Source organism: Pimephales promelas, chromosome 11 (assembly GCF_988280905.1).
Source record: "Pimephales promelas chromosome 11, fPimPro1.hap1.1, whole genome shotgun sequence".
NCBI lineage: Eukaryota > Metazoa > Chordata > Actinopteri > Cypriniformes > Leuciscidae > Pimephales > Pimephales promelas.
In genome coordinates, this window is record NC_142779.1 from 23,037,993 (window position 1) to 23,059,649 (window position 21,657).

The following is a 21,657-nucleotide window of genomic DNA, read 5'->3' on the forward strand; positions in this document are numbered from 1 at the left end:
GCTTTGAGAAAACCCATTTCCATTTTTCTTTATGGTTTGTTACTCATTTAAACCTGGAATAAACAAAAGAGACTTATATATTCTTTTCATTTGTTCTAAATCTTCCGCATTTGAATGGTAGTGTATCATGGTTTTCTCAACAATGTCATGCAGAAATTCTTTTTATCTATTTGATAAAAAAGTAGCCTTATTGAGTATAAGAGACTACTTTCATAAAATATATGATTAATCACAATTACTCCCAAAATTGACCAGTAGAGCGAGTGTGTATGAAAATGCTTATAGCTATACTGTATTTGTCATTATCCAGGGTAATAAGCACAAAAGATATTGATCTTTCATACTGATCTACTCTTACACTCACACAAAGGCAAAGGAGACAAGGGTCCTAAGAATGTTATCTTTAATCCACAATTTGGGGGAAATGCAACTTAACACAACGAAACGTGAGTATCTCCGACTAACAAAGGAGAGAACAGAAACTGCAGGATTAGAGCCAGCAAACAAGGGTAATCAAATGAGGAACACCTGAACTGAGTACCAAATCAATGAGTAACCATAGCAACAGATCATCCAGGGAACTGAACTATCAAAACCGCATTTGACGCAAGGATGCTCTTCAATTTCCGGTTGGGGAGATTAAAGCGGAGGAAAACCGAGGAAAACCGAGGGATTATGGCTGAGTCTTCAAAATTTACTGTCCTCCCGACTTTGAAACAAAACTTTCATACGTTTAGATGTCATTTTATATATATTTATGTTTATTTGCTAGAATTTTAAAAAGAAGCATAAACACAACGAGGGGTGTCTGTTTTGTCTGTTTTTGTGACTAACGTTAATATCAGCTCAAATGGATAGTTCATCCGAATCTGTTGTTGAACGCACACTATTCACTAATATTCACTAATGATATGCACACTATTCAGTAAAATTCACTAATAATATTCAATAATGATTTTGCGCGTGACATGGACAATCGACCACTGTGGGCTTCGACCAAAGATTGGTCCTTTGGTTAGTTTAGTTAGGACGTCCCATTGCAACGCGCAATCACATTACATTTTTGATCCACATTGGAATTTATTCTGTAAATGTGTTTCCATTGTAGTTTATGTACATAATTTCTTAACAGGAAAAAAATGTATCCAACTCAATTGAGCACATAGGTTTTTTTTATGCGCATTTTTTAATTTATGCACATTTCTATATATATATATATATATATATATATATATATATATATATATATATATATATATACTGTATATATATATATATATATATATATATATATATACACGCTCAACTAAAGGATTATTAGGAACACCTGTTCAATTTCGTATTAATGCAATTATCTAATCAACCAATCACATGGCAGTTGCTTCAATGCATTTAGGGGTCTGGTCCTGTCAAGAAAATCTCCTAAATGACAGAATTGGAAAGAAAGGTGATTTAAGCAATTTTGAATGTGGCATGGTTGTTGGTGCCAGACGGGCCGGTCTGAGTATTTCACAATCTGCTCAGTTACTGGGATTTTCAGGCACAACCATTTCTAGGGTTTACAAAGAATGGAGTGAAAAGGGAAAAAACATCCAGTATGCGGCAGTCCTGTGGGCCTTGTTGATGCTAGAGGTCAGAGGAAAATGGGCCGACTGATTCAAGCTGATGGAAGAGCAACTTTGACTGAAATAACCACTCGTTACAACCGAGGTATGCAGCAAAGCATTTGTGAAGACACAACATGCACAACCTTGAGGCGGATTGGGTACAACAGCAGAAGACCCCACTCATCTCCACTACAAATAGGACAATTGAGGCTACAATTTGCAAGAGCTCACCAAAATTGGAAAGTTGAAGACTGGAAAAATGTTGCCTGGTGTGATGAGTCTCGATTTCTGTTGAGACAGATGGTAGAGTCAGAAATTGGAGAAAACAGAATGAGAACATGGATCCATCATGCCTTGTTACCACTGTGCAGGCTGGTTGTGGTGGTGTAATGGTGTGGGGGATGTTGTCTTGGTACACTTTAGGCCCCTTAGTGCCAATTGGGCATTGTTTAAACGGCACGGCCTACCTGAGCATTGTTTCTGACCATGTCCATTATTCTTTAAAAAAGAATTGGGTAGAAATAGGACAAAAGCACTTCAGCCGTGGTCCAACGGTTCAGATTTTTAGAAGTTTGTCTTGCATCAGACTACACCTCTGCCTCTTCCTTTGGGTTTTCTGAAAAAGAAAGCATGATGTTACTCAAGAATGGGTCAATTCAGTTGTCGTACTGTACATTGTCACATTGAAGAACATTAATATACTAAACTCAATATGATTCACTTTTAGTTGCTGAGCACAAAATATTCTAACTATGATTATAGTATTGTTAAATTCTGTTTATTTATTTTTCTAAAATTTATAAATGCTTCAATATCAAAAGAAAGCATTGGCAGGGGTGTCCGATTTCTCCAGCCCTGATTAAACACACCTGAGTCAGATAATCAAGATCATTAGGATCAATGAAAACTTACAGGCAGGTGTGTTGGAGCTAAACTCTTCATGAAGAACAAACACCTCCAAGCTATAGCCAAACTACATCTCATTTCATTTTCTGTCAAGCTACTTAGTATTCAAGTAACAAGTTTATCTTGCAGAATAAAAGAGCTTAGATTTTTTTCAAACGAACATTCATTTCTTTAAAGGGACAGTTCAGCCCTTAGTGAAAATTCAGTCATAATATTTTCTCACCCTCAAGTTGTTCCAACCCTGTATGAGTTTCTTACTTCTGTTGAACACAAAATGAGATATTTTAAAGAATGTCGGTAACCAGAAAGTTGTCAGCGGCCATTGATTTCCATAGTAGGAAACGAATACCATGGAAGTCAATGACTACCATCATAGGTGGGGCCCCAATGGGTCTGGCTTGAATTTCCCACTTAGGACCCACATAAGACTCTTACAGAGCCCATTTAAAGCCCATCTGGGTAACCATAGTTAGATCCCGGGTGCAAGCCCACTTAAGGCCCATTTGGCCAGGTGGGGCCCAAATGGGTCTGACATGAATTGCCCAATTAAGACCCACGCAGTACCCGTACTGGTCCCAATTTTAGTACATCTGGGCTTCCACAGCTTGCCCCAATGTGGATCTCGGGTGCAAGCCCATAATGGGGCCCACATTTGCCGCCCATTAAGCCCTCATATGGGCCCCACATGTCATTGCTGGCTGGGATCCTTCACTCTATCTTCTTTTGTGTGCACTGCAGCAGAAGAAAGACATTGATACAGGTTTGGGACAACTTGAGGGTTAATAAATGATGACATATCACTTTAAAGCGGAAGATCCAGGTGGATTGGGTAAATATTTACTTGCATTTCAGTTTCCACAAATCCCTTGACTCGATTGGGATGTTCTCTTGTGTTCTGGGCAGCAAGTGCTGTAACTGTAACATTGGGCATATTTTGTAGTATATAACACCTATTTATACAGACATCATGCTCCGAAAATTCTTCACAAAGAACACAAAGAATGGCCTTCTCAGCTGCCATAGTTGCAACTCTTGCGTCATCAGAACAATGTGTTCAACCAGCGCAGTCTCACCCCAAAAAGTCATATAACTGACGTTTTGGGACGTCTTTTGACCATACGTCAATATTCGCCTTTTTAGGGCCCCCTTAAACGTCGGTAGATGAGGTTATGGGATCCTAACTCTACCCCAGACCTAAACCTAACCCTAAACTTAACCCGTCACCTAACTGACGTTAAAGGTAAAGCGTCAGTTGTATGACGGCCCGGGATCGCCATCTAGCGATGTTTAAGGGGGCCCTAAAAAGGCGAATATCGACGTATGGTCAAAAGACGTCCCAAAACGTCAGTTATATAACTTTTTGGGATGGGAATGTGTTGGTTCAACGGATCACCTTTTCTATTTAAAAAACGCTGTGCAACGTTTTGTCGGGGCTGACCGATTTTAAAATAAATTATGAAGGCCCACCCCTACACCAAGCCCCCAGTGGATTAGAGCAAATTGGGCAAAGCGATTGAAAATGCCCATTAAACGCCCCACTGACTGAGAAACACCCACTACTGTTTTACAGAAATACATTACACAAATCACTGTATCCATTGTGTGCTGTTGGCTTTCATCAACATTTCAATGCTGATCCAACCCACTTTAAACATTGAAATGTCAATCCTAACCAAAATGATGGTTTGACATGTTCAAGTTCTGAAATTCCCTTCTCCAGGCTTAAGGTGGTTGTTTCTCGATGCTGGGACATTCTTTAACAGAACACAGGGGACATTATGATGCTATCACAGCCGAAATGCAAGTCTGCAAGTGAATCACAGCTGAGAAGTCTCATTGGTTCCTTGTCTGAGAAACAGCTGTTCCGAAAGCAGCTGGGTTGGGGGTGTGTGGTAGTGTGGAGAAACACTAAAAAAGCCAATACAAACACAATCCTAAAAATGTGTCTCATTATTCATCAGTGTTGAGGGCCTTGTGTAAACACTGAAGTGGTGGTCAGAAGAGTCAGATGGTCAGGTGAGATATTACAATGCACTGCAAATCCCTGCTTCAAAGGAATATAGTCATTCAGTAGAAGATTGATATGAAATCATCCGGGGGAATAAACAGGTTGCTGACATATAACTCCATAGACTGTTCTGGATTTCATATCTTGAGTTACACAACCACAAACGCTGTAGCAAATCTCCCACATATTAAAGATTTGTGTTCAATATATTGGGGATTTGTGTAGTGTTACTTTTCAGTTTTGACTCAAATCTTATGCTTTTTTTTGTTGCAAGCATTGTGTGTGCAGTGTAAACTTGCAATACACAATTTATATTTAAATTTATTTAGTTATAATTATTTGTGATATTTATAGAATGAAATACACTAGATAAGCTATTTAAACTTCAAAATAAAAGACTTAACTTTTTTTACATTTAATTACATTTTTTTGTCAGCCAAACCGTTGGCTGATATTTCCATATTTAGCTTTCAAATTGCTTTGTTATGTGTATCAAATATTATTTTTAAAGTTTAGCTGAAATTCCTTTATTTTTAAAGCATGTGCAAGAAATAGAGTTATACCACATACTGATGAAATGGAGTAAAGTTATCTGGTTTCATTCATTTATATAATAAAATGGCCATAATACAATAGGCTATATAGGCTTTTTAATATAATATAATATAATATAATATAATATAATATAATATAATATAATATAATATAATATAATATAATATAATATAATATAATATAATATAATATAATATAATATAATACAATATAATATCTTGTAATATAATATAATAAATATAATATAATATAATATAATATAATATAATATAATATAATATAATATAACTAGGGCTCTGCAAAGATTAATTATCATTAATCACATCCAAAATAAAAGTTTTTGTTTACAGAATATATATGTGTGTGTGTGTGCTGTGTATAATTATTTTATATAAATACATATGCATGCATGTATATGTTTAAAAATTATTTGCATGTAAATACTGTATATATATATATATATATATATATATATATATATATATATATATATATATATATAATACATAATATATATTATATATAAATATACACATTTTATATATGAATAACACATTTTCTTAAATATATAGATGATATAACATAACATAACATACACATAGCATAATATAATATAATTATAATATATTGTAAGTATAATATAATATATTGCAAATATAATATAATATAATATAATAAGAGGCTAAAATCCATCGAGAATTCCATTAAAATACTGTATATATTAATATATAATGGACAAACAAAATCCATGCAGCCTAATTTTTACATTACAAAATGCTTTTTAAAAAGGTACTTCAACTATTTTCCCAAAATCTATTTTGTTGAATTCTATTATAAATATTATACTTACAGTTGACATTTTATAAACAATCAAAAATGCATACAATTAAAAACAAATGTGGAAAAACCTAAGCACATGAAATGTAAACGTTCTCACTTTTTATTGAAAGTTTTTCTTAAAATGTTGACCTCTAATTAAAAAGAAAAGTTAGTATCCATGCTATTGGCGAAGTAGCCCGTGTGTTCTGTCGCGTGTTCCACAGGGAGCCCCTGAGAGTGTCCTGTCCGTCCTGATGTGTGCTTCTCTAATGAGTGGGTGGGAGGGTCAGGCAGTGCGACAAATAAGGACACGGTTCCTGCAAGAGCTTTCATTCTCACTTTTATTTGCAAGTGTGCTTTGGACCCATAGCTGCCTAAAATGCGCTAATTAGCCCAACAGGATTTTTTGCTTGTGCTGTGTGTTTACGCTGGAATAATAAACTTTCTCAGCAAATGTAAGTAGCCGGTGTTCATCTGTCTCGGTTGCTGTGACTTTGTGGGTGTTTTTGCACAGTATGCGTGTGGTGGCATTTTTTTAAATGATCATGTTTGATGTCACCTGAGTTTAACACGCCACTGTGAGTCCTGTGCAGTCGGCGTTCATGTAGCTACTTCAAGAAGAGAGAGAGAGTGAGGGAGAGAGAGAAAGAAAGAGAGAGAAAGAGAGAGAGAGATCGTCATATCATCATTCGGTTACCCAGAGAAATTGCAGTAAACAGTAGCTTTTGACGTGACACATTTAGGCATCAGCTGTATGTGTTTATTGTTGTTTTGTTAGTCAATTTGGATTAAGTTTTAAGAAGCTATTTTGTTATGTATTCTGTATATTTATTATTAAACAAGTGCACGTGGCGTTTTGATATTGAGATACTAACACTCTAGTTTTACTTCACGTTGAATAAATGTTGTGATAAAATGAGACCGTTTCTCTAATTTAGACGACTGTTTTAGTGTGTACCAGTTAGTTGACAACATGCAGATTAGCTTTTTTTTTTAACAATCAATATTTTAGGTTTAAATGTGTATGAAGAATGCATAAAGTGTTTAATTTCTTTTTAAAAGTACAATATTCCACATAGAACCGTTGAATAAGAACCGCTTGTATGAGAGTCAGAGTATAGCAAACGGTAATAGCTTCCATTTATCTTTTACGAAAAGTTTTTTTTTTTTTTAATTGATATAAGTTTTTGCTGAATTTTAGCTTGATTTTACTCACTAGTAAAGCATTTCAACGTGGTTAAATAAGTGTAAAAATTAATTTTTGTTATTTTTATTTTAGGGGTTAATTTTTTTTCCATTCACTATTGTGTAAACAACATTAGTAGTTCTGCATTCTATTCACAAAATATTCCTAGCTTTAATTAGATATCACAAATGTTCACCATATTCCTTTCTTGAAAGTTCAAACTTTGAACTTGAGTTTGAAGCTCACAACAAATCGATTTATTCCACGTTTATGTACAGAGATCCTGCAAAACTGCATGTGTTTTAAAACTCCACAGCACAAGTGTTTAATTATTTAACGCAATTTGTTTGCCCCGTTACTTAAGAGCTCAATAACAACAGTCAGCGGTGGGTAACGGATCGTATTAGTTTACAGGAATCTGGCACTGGGTCCCCAGAAGCACCTCACGCTGGAAACTTACTCTGGCCTGGAGTTTATTCTGAGGAGTGAAATGTCACACTTGGCATTTTGCTTTAAGACGTTTCACCACATAATTGAAGTGCTAGATGAATTTTACCCAGCGCGATCTGTTCCTGTTTCCTTATTCTATCAGATAGAGTAATATCCATTTGATAGTGATTATCCTTGATTATAGGAGGCTAAAGTTGTTGTTTATCAGTAAAACCCAATGAAAAGTACCTGAATTGTGAAAGCATATCAAAAAGAAAAGCAATCAATCGTTATACAGACAGTAACAAGTGGTGTTGCGTTACCCAGAAGAGCATCAAAGAGTTGTAAAAGTGACGTTGTTTTCTATTTCTAGGTTTTCAAGGGGCCCTTTCTCATGTGCCAGAGACGACATGAATCACTATCTCAGATGGACTGTTTTCCTGTGGATCGTAAATTCCATTCCTTTTACTTCAGGAATGGCAGTCAATGAGAGAATAGGTGCGTATGCCGTCACTATCTTTTCCGTTTACAAAAGGTTTAATTAGAGGAGATTATGTCTGTTTTGGTTTTCCAAGCCTTGTTCGTCTCGGCACGAGAGGTCAATGTTGAATTCACCGCTCGGGGTGCAGAGCGCCCCTGTCATCGACTTTAATTAGCGCTCTGTTTCGGCTTTCTTGTTTGGAATCCTTGTATGCAAATGAATTGTTTGTGATGAAAGGCGTCTCGCCCTTCTTTAAGAAGCAGGGACTCTGGCACAGCTATTTGAAATTCCTTCTGGCGAGGACATGGCGTCAAGCCCTTGACCTGGGTGGCATTAGTCATAAGGCACCCGGACACATCCGCCGTGGTGTTATGTGTCCCATAGAATTGCTTTATCAGCCCCATTCAGATTAACCTGGGGCGATTTAAGAAATATTATTGCACAGTGTAAATGCCCACGAATGAGAGTCCCCTGAACAAGAGGACAGGCAAGCAATATTTTTGCCAGCTGAGTGGATTGCTATCTCCCGTGATCCACTGTGCGAGCGTGACATCCAGGAAGAGATTTAGAGAGGATTTACAGCATGTGCTCCTACTTCTTAAGAGTCGGCCGTTTGCCAGCAGATGTGCTGATTTTTTGGAATTTCCTGTTAATGCTGTGTTTTGTGGGTGTGCGCCTGTGGATGTAGATATGTTTGTGTGTCATTCTCTCTATTTGGTGTAATTGTTCTTGATGAAGAAGAATTCGTCCTTCAGCAATCAATGTCAGGCTGCCAATGTCATTGGTGGGTTGACTGGACTAGGGGTCATTGGGGTCTCAGTAACTAGGCTACTACTTCAGTAACTACTAAATTATTAAATCAGCTATATAACAAAAGGTGGATTTTTTTTTTAGAAACACATCATTACATATAATAGAGTATGGCATTGGTTAATCCATCATGTTCTCACAGACAATATTGACAAAGGTGGATTTCTGAAATTGAATTGTGTTCTAAGGATCAGGGTGGTTTAAGCAGGTTGGGGCAAGTTGTCATTTACAATATCTGTCAACCAAAGCAATGGTTTGGTGGTTTTGGATGTTACATTTTTATATGTTTGCTTTTTCAGAGTTGTTTTACTGGTTCAGCTTCAATCAAAAACTGTAATAGAGTAAACAAGTGGGGTTTCAGAAAATAAAGATAAAAATCATATTTATTTTCTCCATTGGGGAATTGATTTTTAACTTATAAACTGTTGAATGCAGACCGACTGTGAGCTACTGATGTGCTTTTGTCTGAAGCCATAAGCTAATGTTATTTAAAATAATCAGCATAATTATTGATGAAAACCTACATTTTACGATGATTCTGATCAAATTCCACCGGGAAATCACTCCAAAATAAGTGCCTGCACATGAAGCTCTGCAAATTATTGTAATATTCAGTCTCCTTATGCTCTCGAACTGCTTAAATATGTTTATATAAATATGCATATTTTCCAATAAATGTGAAATATATTATTTCAACATCTTCAAATCAATAGTTTTATATTTATCCATCATTTTTCATTTTGATTGTCATTTGCAATGCTTCATGGTATTGTATTCTTTTCTTCTTTAAAGCAACCCCTAGTCTGATTTTCAAATACAAAAGATGATTTACAGTTTTTAGTGTAAATCATCATTTCCTGTGTAAAAATTTTTGGAATGGCTTTTTTTGTAGCCAATACTTTAGGTATGTCATACAAATATACATACACATATATATTTATATATATATGAAGAGTTCAGATGCAAAACCCTTTAAGTGCCATTTGAAATTTTCTTCTAGAATGATAATTTTTATCAAGCTTGTATATTTAAGTTCAGTGATTTCACTTAAATGGCAATGATAATTACCTATTAATTGTTATTTAAGTGAAATTACTGAACTTAAATATACAAGTTTGATAAATCATCATTAAAAAAGAAAATTTCAAATGGCATTTAGAAGCTTTTGCATCTGAACTCTTCATATATATATACTGTGTATATATATATATATATATATATATATATATATATATATATATATATATATATATATATATATAAATCTACCCTGAGGAATATTATCTGTAGTAAAATGTGACAACTGTAAACAAGCTGAAACCCTTAATAGTACAATTGCTTCATTAATGTATAATATTCCTCTCTTCTGCAGATCATACATGTCCATCCTTAAAGCTGGAGGAGATATGGCATACCAATGTGAACATTCACAGAGAATTCACAGGTACAAACAAAGATACACTGTATATACAAACAGAAATCAAGCACAGCTCATCCATATGCAGTGCTGTTAAACATCAAACTGCAGACTGTTTAAACCATCCTCAATGTTGTACATGGAAACACCAGTTCTTGCAAGCCAGCTAATGAATTCTGTTGTAGGTAAGCTTAGTTTTTTAAATCGGCCTTATCAACGGCTGTTTCTATGGGCCACTATACATAAGCCGTCCGCCATCTTGAAAAGGTCAAAGCCGGTATGTAAACATTCGAGGGCAAGTTGACTGTCTGTCTGCTACCATAGTTAGAACCATGTATGATTTTGCTAAACTAACACAATACAACGAGACAAAGGCGTCAGCTAACACGACATTAAAAACTGACCATAGTAAAAGTAAAAACATTAAAGGAGCTGTATGTAAGATTGTGGCCAAAACTGGTACAGCAATCAGTTTCAAATTACTGTAGAGTGGTGTATCCCCTCCCCCCTGACTCGAGGTTGCCAGATAGGCTGCTGGATCCAACATTTTATTTTATACGTTTATATCCGGCAGCTGTGGTAACTAGAGCAGAGCTGGCAACCCGGATGCTGCAACACTACTGACTTCGTGATTGGTAGATCGGTGGAGGGCGGAGCATCAGACCAAAACACAACATGACAGTTGAGGGCTGCAACTTCACTTTTAAAATGACAATATCCTGGCCAGACTACTGTTGTCAATGATATAAGTATTTGAAATGAACTTGATTTCTTAATGTCTAGTGACATATCAGGGCCATTTTATGATTATTTGAAATAAATTTCTTAAATACAGCTCCTTTAAGTGACATAGTAAAAAGTTCTAATAGACATAAAAACACATTCTCACCTGTGAAAGGTTATCCCATTTCTTCAGGAATTTAAATCTAGGCGGTTTCACAACCAGAAGCTACGTAATATTGCGGCATCATTGATTTTTACTGTGAGTGATTCCAAGATGGTGGCCGTGCAGAAGTGTCTGGAGTGGTCGGATGTGAAATTTACCTATACATATGTATTTTACAATGTAATATGTATGTGTAATGAGCCATTACTCTCATCTTCAGTGTCTCAAGAATCAAACTTATGCTGATTTGGTGTTAAATAAAAACACAAGTTAAAAACAGTGCTGCTTTATTTGAAGTTGAAATTTTGGATCAATTTAATGCTAAATTATTAAAATTTATTCAAAAAAAATTCGTAAGTTTTATACTATTAACGGCATTGTTAATGGTTCAGTATAGCATGGATAGCAAAACAATCACTATTTAATATACAAATGAATGCAAGAACATTATCCAATCACGATTTGGTATGCAAATATCACAATACAATGGATTGTGTGTTAGATTTGCTATTCTGTCCGACTTTAGATTTAAGTGTATCAAAACAATGTGTCTAAAGGCTGCAATCATCTACAAAATAAAGTCTGTGCAAATCGCAGAAGTTTAATACTTAGAGGTTTATGACAGGCCACAAAACCGGAATTTTTGATGAATAACAATACAGTGATGCCTTGCTAACACTAACCATTCCCCATGACACACTACAAACGCGTGTTCAGCAGTTTGTATGGGACGACATTTAGTAAAAATCTCTTTAGCCCGAAGCTAACGTTTGTCCTTTAGCAGAACATTGTGCTAACAGCGCTAAGGTCATGTTTTCAATTCCCCAAATGTTTACACTCAAATGCTTTGTGCTGGCAAATGCATAAATGTAATGTATGTTTTTCTTTTTCTCCTATTGTTTACAGGATTCGATTTAGCTGAGAAGTTCCTTCTGAGAAAAGGCATGGTGACGGACGACAGGCTATTGTTTAGACTGGGGAGCAAACCCCTGTTTAAACCAACAGAGTAAGTTCTGCGAATATTGATGAGGTTTTGATATTGTGCCTTTTACTTTTCCACTCGCACATCAGTCAGATGGTCGTTTTGTCGGAAAACAACGTAGATCTACCGTTAGATGGCTAAGCTGGAAGTTATTGCAGTAAATGTGCATATCCATATGTTTACATAGTTTGGATGTGATCGATGATGTGCAGAATCTTCTCGCATCTGGAGAGCAGAACGTAGGACAGTTCCTCGCAGAATCAGTGGTGTGATGAGCATGTTATGAAGGGAGTTTGAATTAATGCCCACATCCACATGTTGCGTGTTTTGGACAGCTTCTCATATAAATCTCCATGAGGCCAGTACGGGACAGAGCGCTGCTTGACTAGCTGAACAAACTGCATTCTCAAAGCGGTTCGCACGAGCTTCTGCCTCTCAGGTTTTGATAATATGCCAGGCCGTTATTGGGCTCCTGCAGAGCAAACCGATATTTTCTCATGGTGTAAGCTTGCTTTCACTTCAGATGATATCCGGTAGAAAGACTATGTAGATGTCGCGGATGCTTTTAATGGTGTGTTGACTTGGAATGACCCAGATATCACAAGCTCGCTGAGATAATTCCCCTCACATTGGCTAATAAGAATAAACTGTGAGGTGGGCCGTGAGACATGTTGAATAATTTGGACAGAATTAATTTGCAGACCGTGGGCAGTGGGCTCGACCAAGGAGAAAGAGAGGTGACTGTAATGGACTGCCGCCTAGAAGAGAAATCAAGCTGTAATGGGGAATCATGTCCTGTATATTAATTGCCTAAGGCTTACAATGACTCTAATAACTTACAGCTCAAGGGTGACACACCAAGTTCAAGGAAGGTGTCTAAGTTAGTTAGAAATTGCAGGTATGTTTAATCTACTTATAGCCTTGGATATCTATACATGTCATGTACGCCGTGTTCTGGCAAAATCAAGTTGTCCAGACCACAAGAACCCACAGTATATTCATGAATCCAAAGCTCCAAATTGATGCTCAAAAGAACTCCTTTGTATTCTGGTGAAAAAACGGTGGGATCGGCGCGCTCCAGACGAAGTCAGATATGGGGGAAGACTGAGGTTAAAATTCGCCACTTCCGACTTCAAAGCGTTCCAGGCGGTCGTACGTCATGGTCAAACATGAGTAATTATGACACAAACATAAAAGTGTAGTGTTTGCACTAAAAACATCTGACAAAAAGTGAAAACAATGTTTCTAGCAATGCCTAGTCTTGGGTTTAATTCCCATTGAATGCATGAACTGATCAAATACAACTTGAATGCAGTGTAAATCGCTTTGGATAAAAGCATTTGCCAAATGCATACATGTAAGAAATAGGCTATATTTATAGTTTTGGTTTCCTTGTGATGCTGAGCATTTCGTTTTGTTTTTTGACTTACAATTTGTAATATTTTTAGTGCCTCACACTCCCAAATCAGCCATAGGTGGGATGAGTGAAATTACAATATGAATATAAACTAGAAAATATTATTAAAGTCCCCCTGTAGTTAATAATTTTATCAATTAAAGGGGTGATGAACTGAGAAATCAAATTTTCCTTGAGCTTTTGACATTTAAGAGGTCATCATATTATAAGAATATCCTGTAAGTTTCAGAACTGAAAACATCCCTTTTAGTCCAATAAAAGCTTTTATTGACACCAGCCTCAGCAAACGACTCGTTTTTCAAAGTGGGGAACTATAATGACGTCAAAGAGGATGAAACAGAAGAAGATCAACGCCTACTTCAATACGGCCGGTTTAGCCCCGCCCACTGATTCGCGCATTACGCGCATAGCTAAATAACATTGGCCTGCCGAGAGCCTGCCTACCTCGTGATGACAAACCAGATCGAGAATGAAACTCATCATAATATGCAAAACTGTTATCCACTCACAGCAGTGGGCGTTTACTTCCAAGTCTTCAATGCGAGACGGCCATAAAAAACGAGCGTTTTTGAGCTGGGCTCAAAACTAGGGTAGAAAATAGCCTATTACTTATTCATTTTGATGTTTTTGAATGTAAAAACCAAGCGAACGTCATAAGTTGACCTCAGACAACAATATAAAAAAAGCCAGTTCATGACCCATTTAAAACACATATTTGATCGGCAAAATAACATATTTAAATGTTTTTTTTCCTTGATTGCATTAAAATAGCTTGAATGTAACTCATTTACACGCGATTCTATGTATATGGAAATTAGCCCCGTCTCCTCTCAGAGATCCACTTGTTGACGATCACACGTTGAAGTAATTGGTTACAAGGTAGTTTGACATCAAAAACTCCAGCAATTTCAAACTGCATTTATTAGACTGTCTTCGCTTCACTGCAGTTTTAAGCAGAAAATACTCTAAGTTGACTGATGAATTTATACATGGTTTGTCTTAAACCATATTAAAAACACCATATAAACAACATTAAAAGCTTGATTTTCACCACAGGGTGACTTTAAATATTTTCGTGATTCACGTGATTCATTTTCGTGATTCATTTCGTGACTTGAGTAGTATGTGGGATTTGTTTTTTCTTAACATTAACATGAAATAGTAATATAACAGTAATAGTTTACCTCAATGATTGTTACCACAATCTTAGAAATTTTTATCTTCTGTGTCAAGGTTGATACAGTGGTAATTTTCAACTAGGAAGATTCTGATTTTTTTCTGGATCTTTTACTGCACAATGGACAAACCTATTGGCATTTATTTAAGAAAGATAGCATAGCTTCACAAGCAAAATATAACTATTGGAAGCTGTTGTTAAATTTGCTGCAAATAATTTCAACCATGAATAGTGAACAGTATTACAGTTTATTGAACATCAGTACACTACTGTGTTTGTGTGTTTTTGAAAGAAATCTATTTTGCTCCCCAAGGCTACATTTATTTGGTAAAAAAATACTGTAAAAACTGTAATGTTGTTGTGAAATATTGCTGAATTACCAATCTTCAGTGTCACATGATCCTTCACAAATCATTCTAATATGCTGATTTGGTGCTCAAGAAATATTTCTTTATTATTATCAATGTTGAAAACCGTTGTGCTGCTTTATAATTTTTTTGTGGAAACGTTTTTTTTTTCTTCTCGATTCTTTGAACACGAAGCTTTGAATTCTTTGAATCTTTTGTAACATTATACATGTCTTTACTGTCACTTTTGACATTTAACATTTAATCAACATGTCCTTGATGAATACAAATATGAATCCCTCCTTTTAACTGTATCTATTTTTGTTTAGGTTGTCACATTTTTTATTGTGATAAAACCTCTATACCACACAGCCTTTCCTTACTTATTGCTTTAGGATACTGTTCAAGATTAAGACAAAGCATTTGAACACTTCCAGTATGTTCATAGTTAACGTGATGGGCTACATCTGTGTGAACTTAAGGACAACTGACCACATAAATCCATTAAAAATGTCCCTGGGACCAGCTAATTAAATGTAATTGCTAGAAGAGGTTCTGAGAAAAGGTCTAGCATAATTTGTTCTAGCATAATTTGCAAATACCTCTTAGTTTGATCATTTATATAAAGCAATATACAATTAATACATTACCTGTCCGAAAGTGTACGATTTTGGGGTCCCTTTATCCTAGTATGGAAACACATGGTGCTTTGCGCACATTGTTTAGCATTTGTAGGTCATTTGTTCATTTGCGTTTCATCACGTCTTATTCTCTGTGGTTTCAAGCACACCTGCTGGGTTGGCCATACACTGTAAAAAGTAATAAGTTGACTTTACTAGGAAAAGCTGTGGAAACTGATTGCCTCAAAATTTTCAAGCAAATTAGGTCATCATTTTTGAGTTGATACTACTCTCTACTTCTTTGTAGAGTTAACTTGTGTATTTGTAGAGGTTACCATAAAACTTGAGTACAGATAACTTAATAATCTCAAGTTAAGGCAACTTACAGATTTAAGTTGAGATTTGTAAGCAGAACTTACACAAAACAGTTAATTTAACATGTCTGCTTGTTCTACTTACTAGAGGAATGTGTGGAAACTGATTGCCTTAAATTTCTCAAGCAAATTGTACTCAAAATTCTGAGTTGAGAATACAAAGAAAGACAACACATTTGGCAAACCACTAGAATGTTTATTTGTTCAACAACAATATGTTAAAACATTACTGGCCCGCCAACAACATTTTAGAAATAAAGCACATAATGCACTCAAGAAAAAAAACAAAGTACTAAAGACAATAAAAACAATGTTTCTTTGTTTTTAACATCTTTACAAAGTGGTTGAAAGCAGAGCATGCAAGTCACACAGTTTGGTACAGAATTCCTTTCCTACTACAGTTCTCTTTAAAATTCTCTTCTTATAAAACTATTCCAAAACCAAACAAGTAACATCCTTTTAAATAAGGATTTTTTTTCTTTCCTTTTTTTCTTTTCAACAATTGAAAAACAGTGAAGTATCTATAAAACAGTACTGAACAATTTTCTTTAGAGTTCTCTTAAATGAACACTCCACTGTTTTATTTCATATTAAGGGGATAGTTCACTTTGAAATTAATTTTTGATATGTTGTATCTTACTTCAAGGGCATCCAAGATGTAGGAGTCTTTGTTTCCGCAGTGGTTTCAATTTTGATATTTTTAGGTCAAAGCGTTCTTGTCTGTCAGTCACATAATGCAGGTCTATGGTCACCACCACAAAGAGCATGCACAGAGAAGTCAAAATTAAACATGATTTAATGACTCGTAAATGTAAGTACACATTGATGGCCTAAGACAAGAAACGAGCGGTTTGTGTGAGGAAACGAACAGTATTTATATCGTTTTTACCTCTTGTTAACAGCCATGTCCAGCTGATCCGGATCAGATGTCCAACTGAACCGTATTGAACCATGTCCAACGTTCTGCAAGAAGTGATCTCGCGCGTCTACGTCACGCATTGTTTACACAGAGATTTACCGTTCACTAAACATATTTAGATATATCGAAATAATTTTTTATTGCGATTTCCTGTATTTCTAAATATGTTTAGATCTTCACAGTGAAAGGTAAAACTTCCGAAATCTCCGTGTAAACAATGAGTGACTTAGACGCGCGCGAGATCACTTCCAGCGGAACGTTGGACATGGTTCAGTTCGGTTCAGTTGGACATCTGATCCAGATCAGTTGAACATGGCTGTTAACAAGAGGTAAAAACGATATAAATACTGTTAGTTTTCTCACAAACCGCTCGTTTCTTGTCTTAGGCCATCAATGTGTACTTACATTTACAAGTCATTAAATCATGTTTAATTTTGACTTCTCTGTGCATGCTTTTTGACGTGGACCCCCTAAACATCCATTGTATGACTGACAGACAAGAACGGTTTGACCGAAAAATGTAAAAATTGAAAATACTGTGGAAACAAAGACACCTACATCTTGGATGCCCTTGAGGTAAGATAAAACATATCAAAAATTAATTTCAAAGTGAACTATCCCTTTAAACTATGTTATTTCCTCACAAAGACGAGTTGATACATACCTCTCACGTCTCAGTGCGTGCACTCAATCGCTTTAGCGCGACGCGACACATTGATAGCACTTAGCTTAGCACAGTTTATTCATTAGGATCCAAAAAGAGATGAAGTTAGAAGCGACCAAACACCTCCACGTTTTCCCTATTTAAATACAGTTACACGTTGGTAAGTAGTTACATGACCGAGAATGGTGTATGATTACACCAGTGTAAAATGGATAACTATAATGTATGGCGGAATAGCACTTGAGAGTACTTCGACTTGGCGCAGTAATATCATCATTCCTAAAAAATCCTCTCATCATCAGTAGTGATGATATTACTGTCCCAAGTCGAAGCGCTCTCAAGTGCTATTCCGCCAAACATTGTAGTTCTCCACTTTACACGCTTAGAAAAGCGGCACATTTTATTTTGTCACCATACTTGGTCGTATAACTACTCGTGTAGCTGTATTTAAACAGGGAAAATGTGGAGGTGTTTGGTAGCTTCACTGCTTGGATCCTAATGAATGAACAGGGCTAGTTAAGGGCTATCAAAGTTCGCTGCACGTCAGAGAAATTAAGTGTACGGCGCACTGAAACGAGAGAGGTATGTAACAACTTGTCTTAGTTAAGGGAATAAAATAGTTTAATATAAAAAAAATGGTGGAGTGTTCCTTTAAAGACAGCTCATTGCTTGTGGAAGATTTTCAAGATCATCCACAACCACTGTACCTTCCAGAATGATTGCCGTTGTTGTGGCATCAAGATGCAGGGAGTAGGGTATGGCAGCGGTTGCAGACGATTCGGGAATCACTGTCAGAATACATTTCAATGTTGGACATATCTTCATTGTCATCACAGTCCTAAAAATGGGAATAGCATATAACAAAAATTAGGTCATAGAACAATACATATTTTAACGGAACACTCCACTATTTTTTCATATTAAACTATGTTACTCTCTTTACTAAGACGAGTTCATACATACCTCTGTCGTCTCAGTGCGTGCACTCAATGGCTCTGGCGTGCAGAGACACTTTAACACTTAGCTTAGCCCAGTTTATTTAAACAGAGAAGCGACCAAACCTCTCCACATTTTCTCTATTCAAATGTGGTTACACGGCCAAGTATGGTGACACAAAATAAAATATGGCGGTGTTTGGTCACTTCTAACTTCATCTCAATTTGCATCCTAATGAATGAACTGGGCTAAGCTAAGTGCTAACAATGTTTCTCCATGCACCAGAGCGATTGAGTGCAGGCACTGAGACGAGAGAGGTATTCATCAACTCGTCTTTGTTAAGGGAATAACATAGTTTAATATGGAACAAAATGGTGGAGTGTTACTATAAAGGGAGTCCACTCAAAAATTAAAATCTTGTCTTAATTTACTCACCCTCAAGTTGTTATAAACCTGTATGAGTTTTATTTTTTCATCTGCTGAACTGAAAAGAAGATATTTTGATGAATGTTGGTAACCAGACTGTTGAGAATAGCCATTGACTTCCATAGTGGGAAAAAAAAAACTATGGAAGTCAATGGCTAATCTCAACTGTTTGATTACCGAACTTCTTCAAAATATATTATTTTGTGTTCAATATAAGAAAGAAGCTCAAACAGGTTTGGAATAACATAAGAGTGAGTAAATAACAACATCATTTCATTTTGGGTGATCTATCCCTTTAAGAGCACATAGTCATTAAAATATGAAACTAAATTAATAACCCTTTGTGTCTAAATGTAAAGGCCTTTTCAAAGAGGACACAGCAGTGAATCCAGGGGAAAAACATTCATCAAACCACTGCATGAAAAGACAAATAAAACTGATGGCCGGTTATATAAATTAAAACTAATATAAAATGTATCTTCTAACTGTCTTTTTTCTTCTAAACTCTTAATTTATCTTTCACTTTCTTTTCTCCAACCCTTACTTTGTTTCACTGTCCTGACAGTTTTTCATGCCTTTCTTCTTGCCAGATATCAACTGTTTGAAGAACAGTTAGACTGTTAAACAAGAATCACATCAGTGATGAAAATACTTACAAAAGATGTCTTGTAAAAATCATTGTGGTCCTCCTCGAAAAGTAGTGGTAGGCCATGATGAAGAACGATGTTCGTTCCGCATTGATATTAGATTTCTGCAAAGTTATAAAAATGTATATTGAATAGCACTCGATACTAGCAAAATGTCAGAGCAAAAAACAACAGTAAAAGCAACATATGTTTTGCAATCGAGACATAATTGTGATAATATGTCGATGAGCTTACGTCATTTTGAATCTGCTGCAGAATCTTAAGTTTGGAGCCAATATCTCCAGATTTAGCCTTGAATTTATTGATGAAACATTGAGCGAATCTGTCACAAAATAAAGACAAAATAAGGTAATAACTGCTTGTTAGTTACACTTCTTAATTAATGCGTCATGTAATTAATTTTCATGTGAACGACACGTGAGCATTGAACTTTCTAGAAAGAAGGAAAGTTACGTTAGCTGCTATCTAGGCCGCACAGCCAGGGTTTTTACATTTTAGATAAACCCCAAACTTAAACGATTAACACAGCATACAAACTGTAACTAATATAAAACACGTGTTCAGTAAAAATCGTTTTTTAATCTAGTAACTTATGCCGCTTGTCTCAACTGGTCTCATTCGACATAAAACTAACGTTACTTTAGAGTGTCTTTTCCTCTTACTGCACAATGAGCAAAATAAATTCTGTTTTTAAGCTATACAATGACATTAAAGTTGATAAATAGTTGTTCAAGAGGCTAGCATACCTAGTTTTGCTGCCGCATCCATTCCCGAACACGAGCTGAAGTCCCTCGTCGATCTCGTCTCGTCTGGACGTCTTCCTCAAGTTCAACCGTCCAATTGCGCAAATGCGCATGCGCGAGTTGAAAAAAAAATAACCGAGTTGTTTCGTCTTATGCTGAAACTTAATAACCAAAGTAAATATATAAAGCTTTGTAACTAAAAATATAAAGGACTGTGAAGTAGCAGCCGATGGGCTTGCTTTTTATCTTCCCAGTTATTTTTTTAAGCGTGCAGGAAAAAAAGATTTAGAACCTATTAACTATATATTAACCTATTAACTATTTTCAAACTAATTGTATGGTATTTACTAAAAATGTTGTTAATTTCACTATTATTATTATTATTACTATCCAAATTCTGTGCTCCAGAAATTTGCAACAGTGTGAAAATGCCTTTAGTACAATACACTTACCAATCTTAAGTACAATGTACTAGATTTGTTTAGTTTGACTATTGCATCCACCTAAAAGTTCACAGTACACAGTGTAATCAAGTTAAATCAACTAAGTTTCTAAAGTAAGTTAAATTCACTAGTTTTTCTTAAGTAGAATCAGCAATTACTTTTTACAGTGTAGAGGTTCAGCAACCCAGTGGATGTCTCTTGTACCTCCACACGTTTCACCAGTGAAAAATAACACAGTCATCTGCACAGGGAAAGGGAGGATATTTTTAGCGTTTTTTTTAAACAACTGTTAACGCACTGTTTGCTCCCCGGGACCCTGAGGGGGGTGTGGGTCAAATGATTTGCGATCTGTTGCTCTATCTAACGCTTGGTGGTCAGCGGCCTGCTGTGGGCCTTTCTCTCTGCTGCTCAGACCGGCCTTCAGGGAACAACTGCGAGTCTCCCAGGCTGGAGGTGGAGTGCGCTTTTGGGGGACGAGAATGCCAAGTTGTCTACCAGGACCCCCGTACAGACACATACACACACCCTGCCAGACCTCAATTAAGCTGATCTCTGACAGGTGATGGTGTTAGTCAGCTGGATGTGTCGAAGGGGCGCAGAAGAGGGGTCAAAGAGTCCCCAGCACAAACTCCAAACGTCTCTCACTTTACTTGCAGGAAATGATACAGTCACATGGATAGAGAAGGCTCCACTCCCCCAGACAATTTTCCATTAGTTGTTTCACAGATGATTCTGCTAAGATGTGTTAATTGCGTGTTTGGTATTCATTTTTATGAGAGGAAAGGAGCGTGGGAACGATCTGAAAAGTGTTGGGTGGAGCACAATATAAAGCTTATGAGCTTAGCTCATGAATATTTA

The 21,657-nt window shown here is 36.2% G+C and overlaps 1 protein-coding gene and 1 long non-coding RNA gene across 3 annotated transcripts in view; one reads left to right on the top strand and one right to left on the bottom strand.

The window, feature by feature from the left end:
• Positions 1-6,198: 6,198 nt before the first annotated feature.
• Positions 6,199-21,657, top strand: part of col19a1 (collagen, type XIX, alpha 1) — a 215,356-nt gene continuing 199,897 nt past the window's right edge. For both annotated transcript variants that reach the window (XM_039651732.2, XM_039651740.2), the window contains exons 1-4: positions 6,199-6,350; positions 7,884-8,008; positions 10,174-10,245; positions 12,011-12,110. In XM_039651732.2, coding sequence (XP_039507666.2) covers positions 6,349-6,350; positions 7,884-8,008; positions 10,174-10,245; positions 12,011-12,110 — 299 coding nt within the window. In that variant the 5' untranslated portion in view covers positions 6,199-6,348. The remainder of the gene's footprint in view (positions 6,351-7,883; positions 8,009-10,173; positions 10,246-12,010; positions 12,111-21,657) is intronic.
• On the bottom strand, positions 17,918-20,468 carry LOC148977179 (uncharacterized). Its single transcript, XR_016145567.1, has 4 exons — positions 20,360-20,468; positions 19,848-19,935; positions 19,623-19,717; positions 17,918-18,442 (listed from the first exon to the last, which is right to left on the bottom strand). It is a non-coding gene; the product is annotated as an uncharacterized LOC148977179 (long non-coding RNA).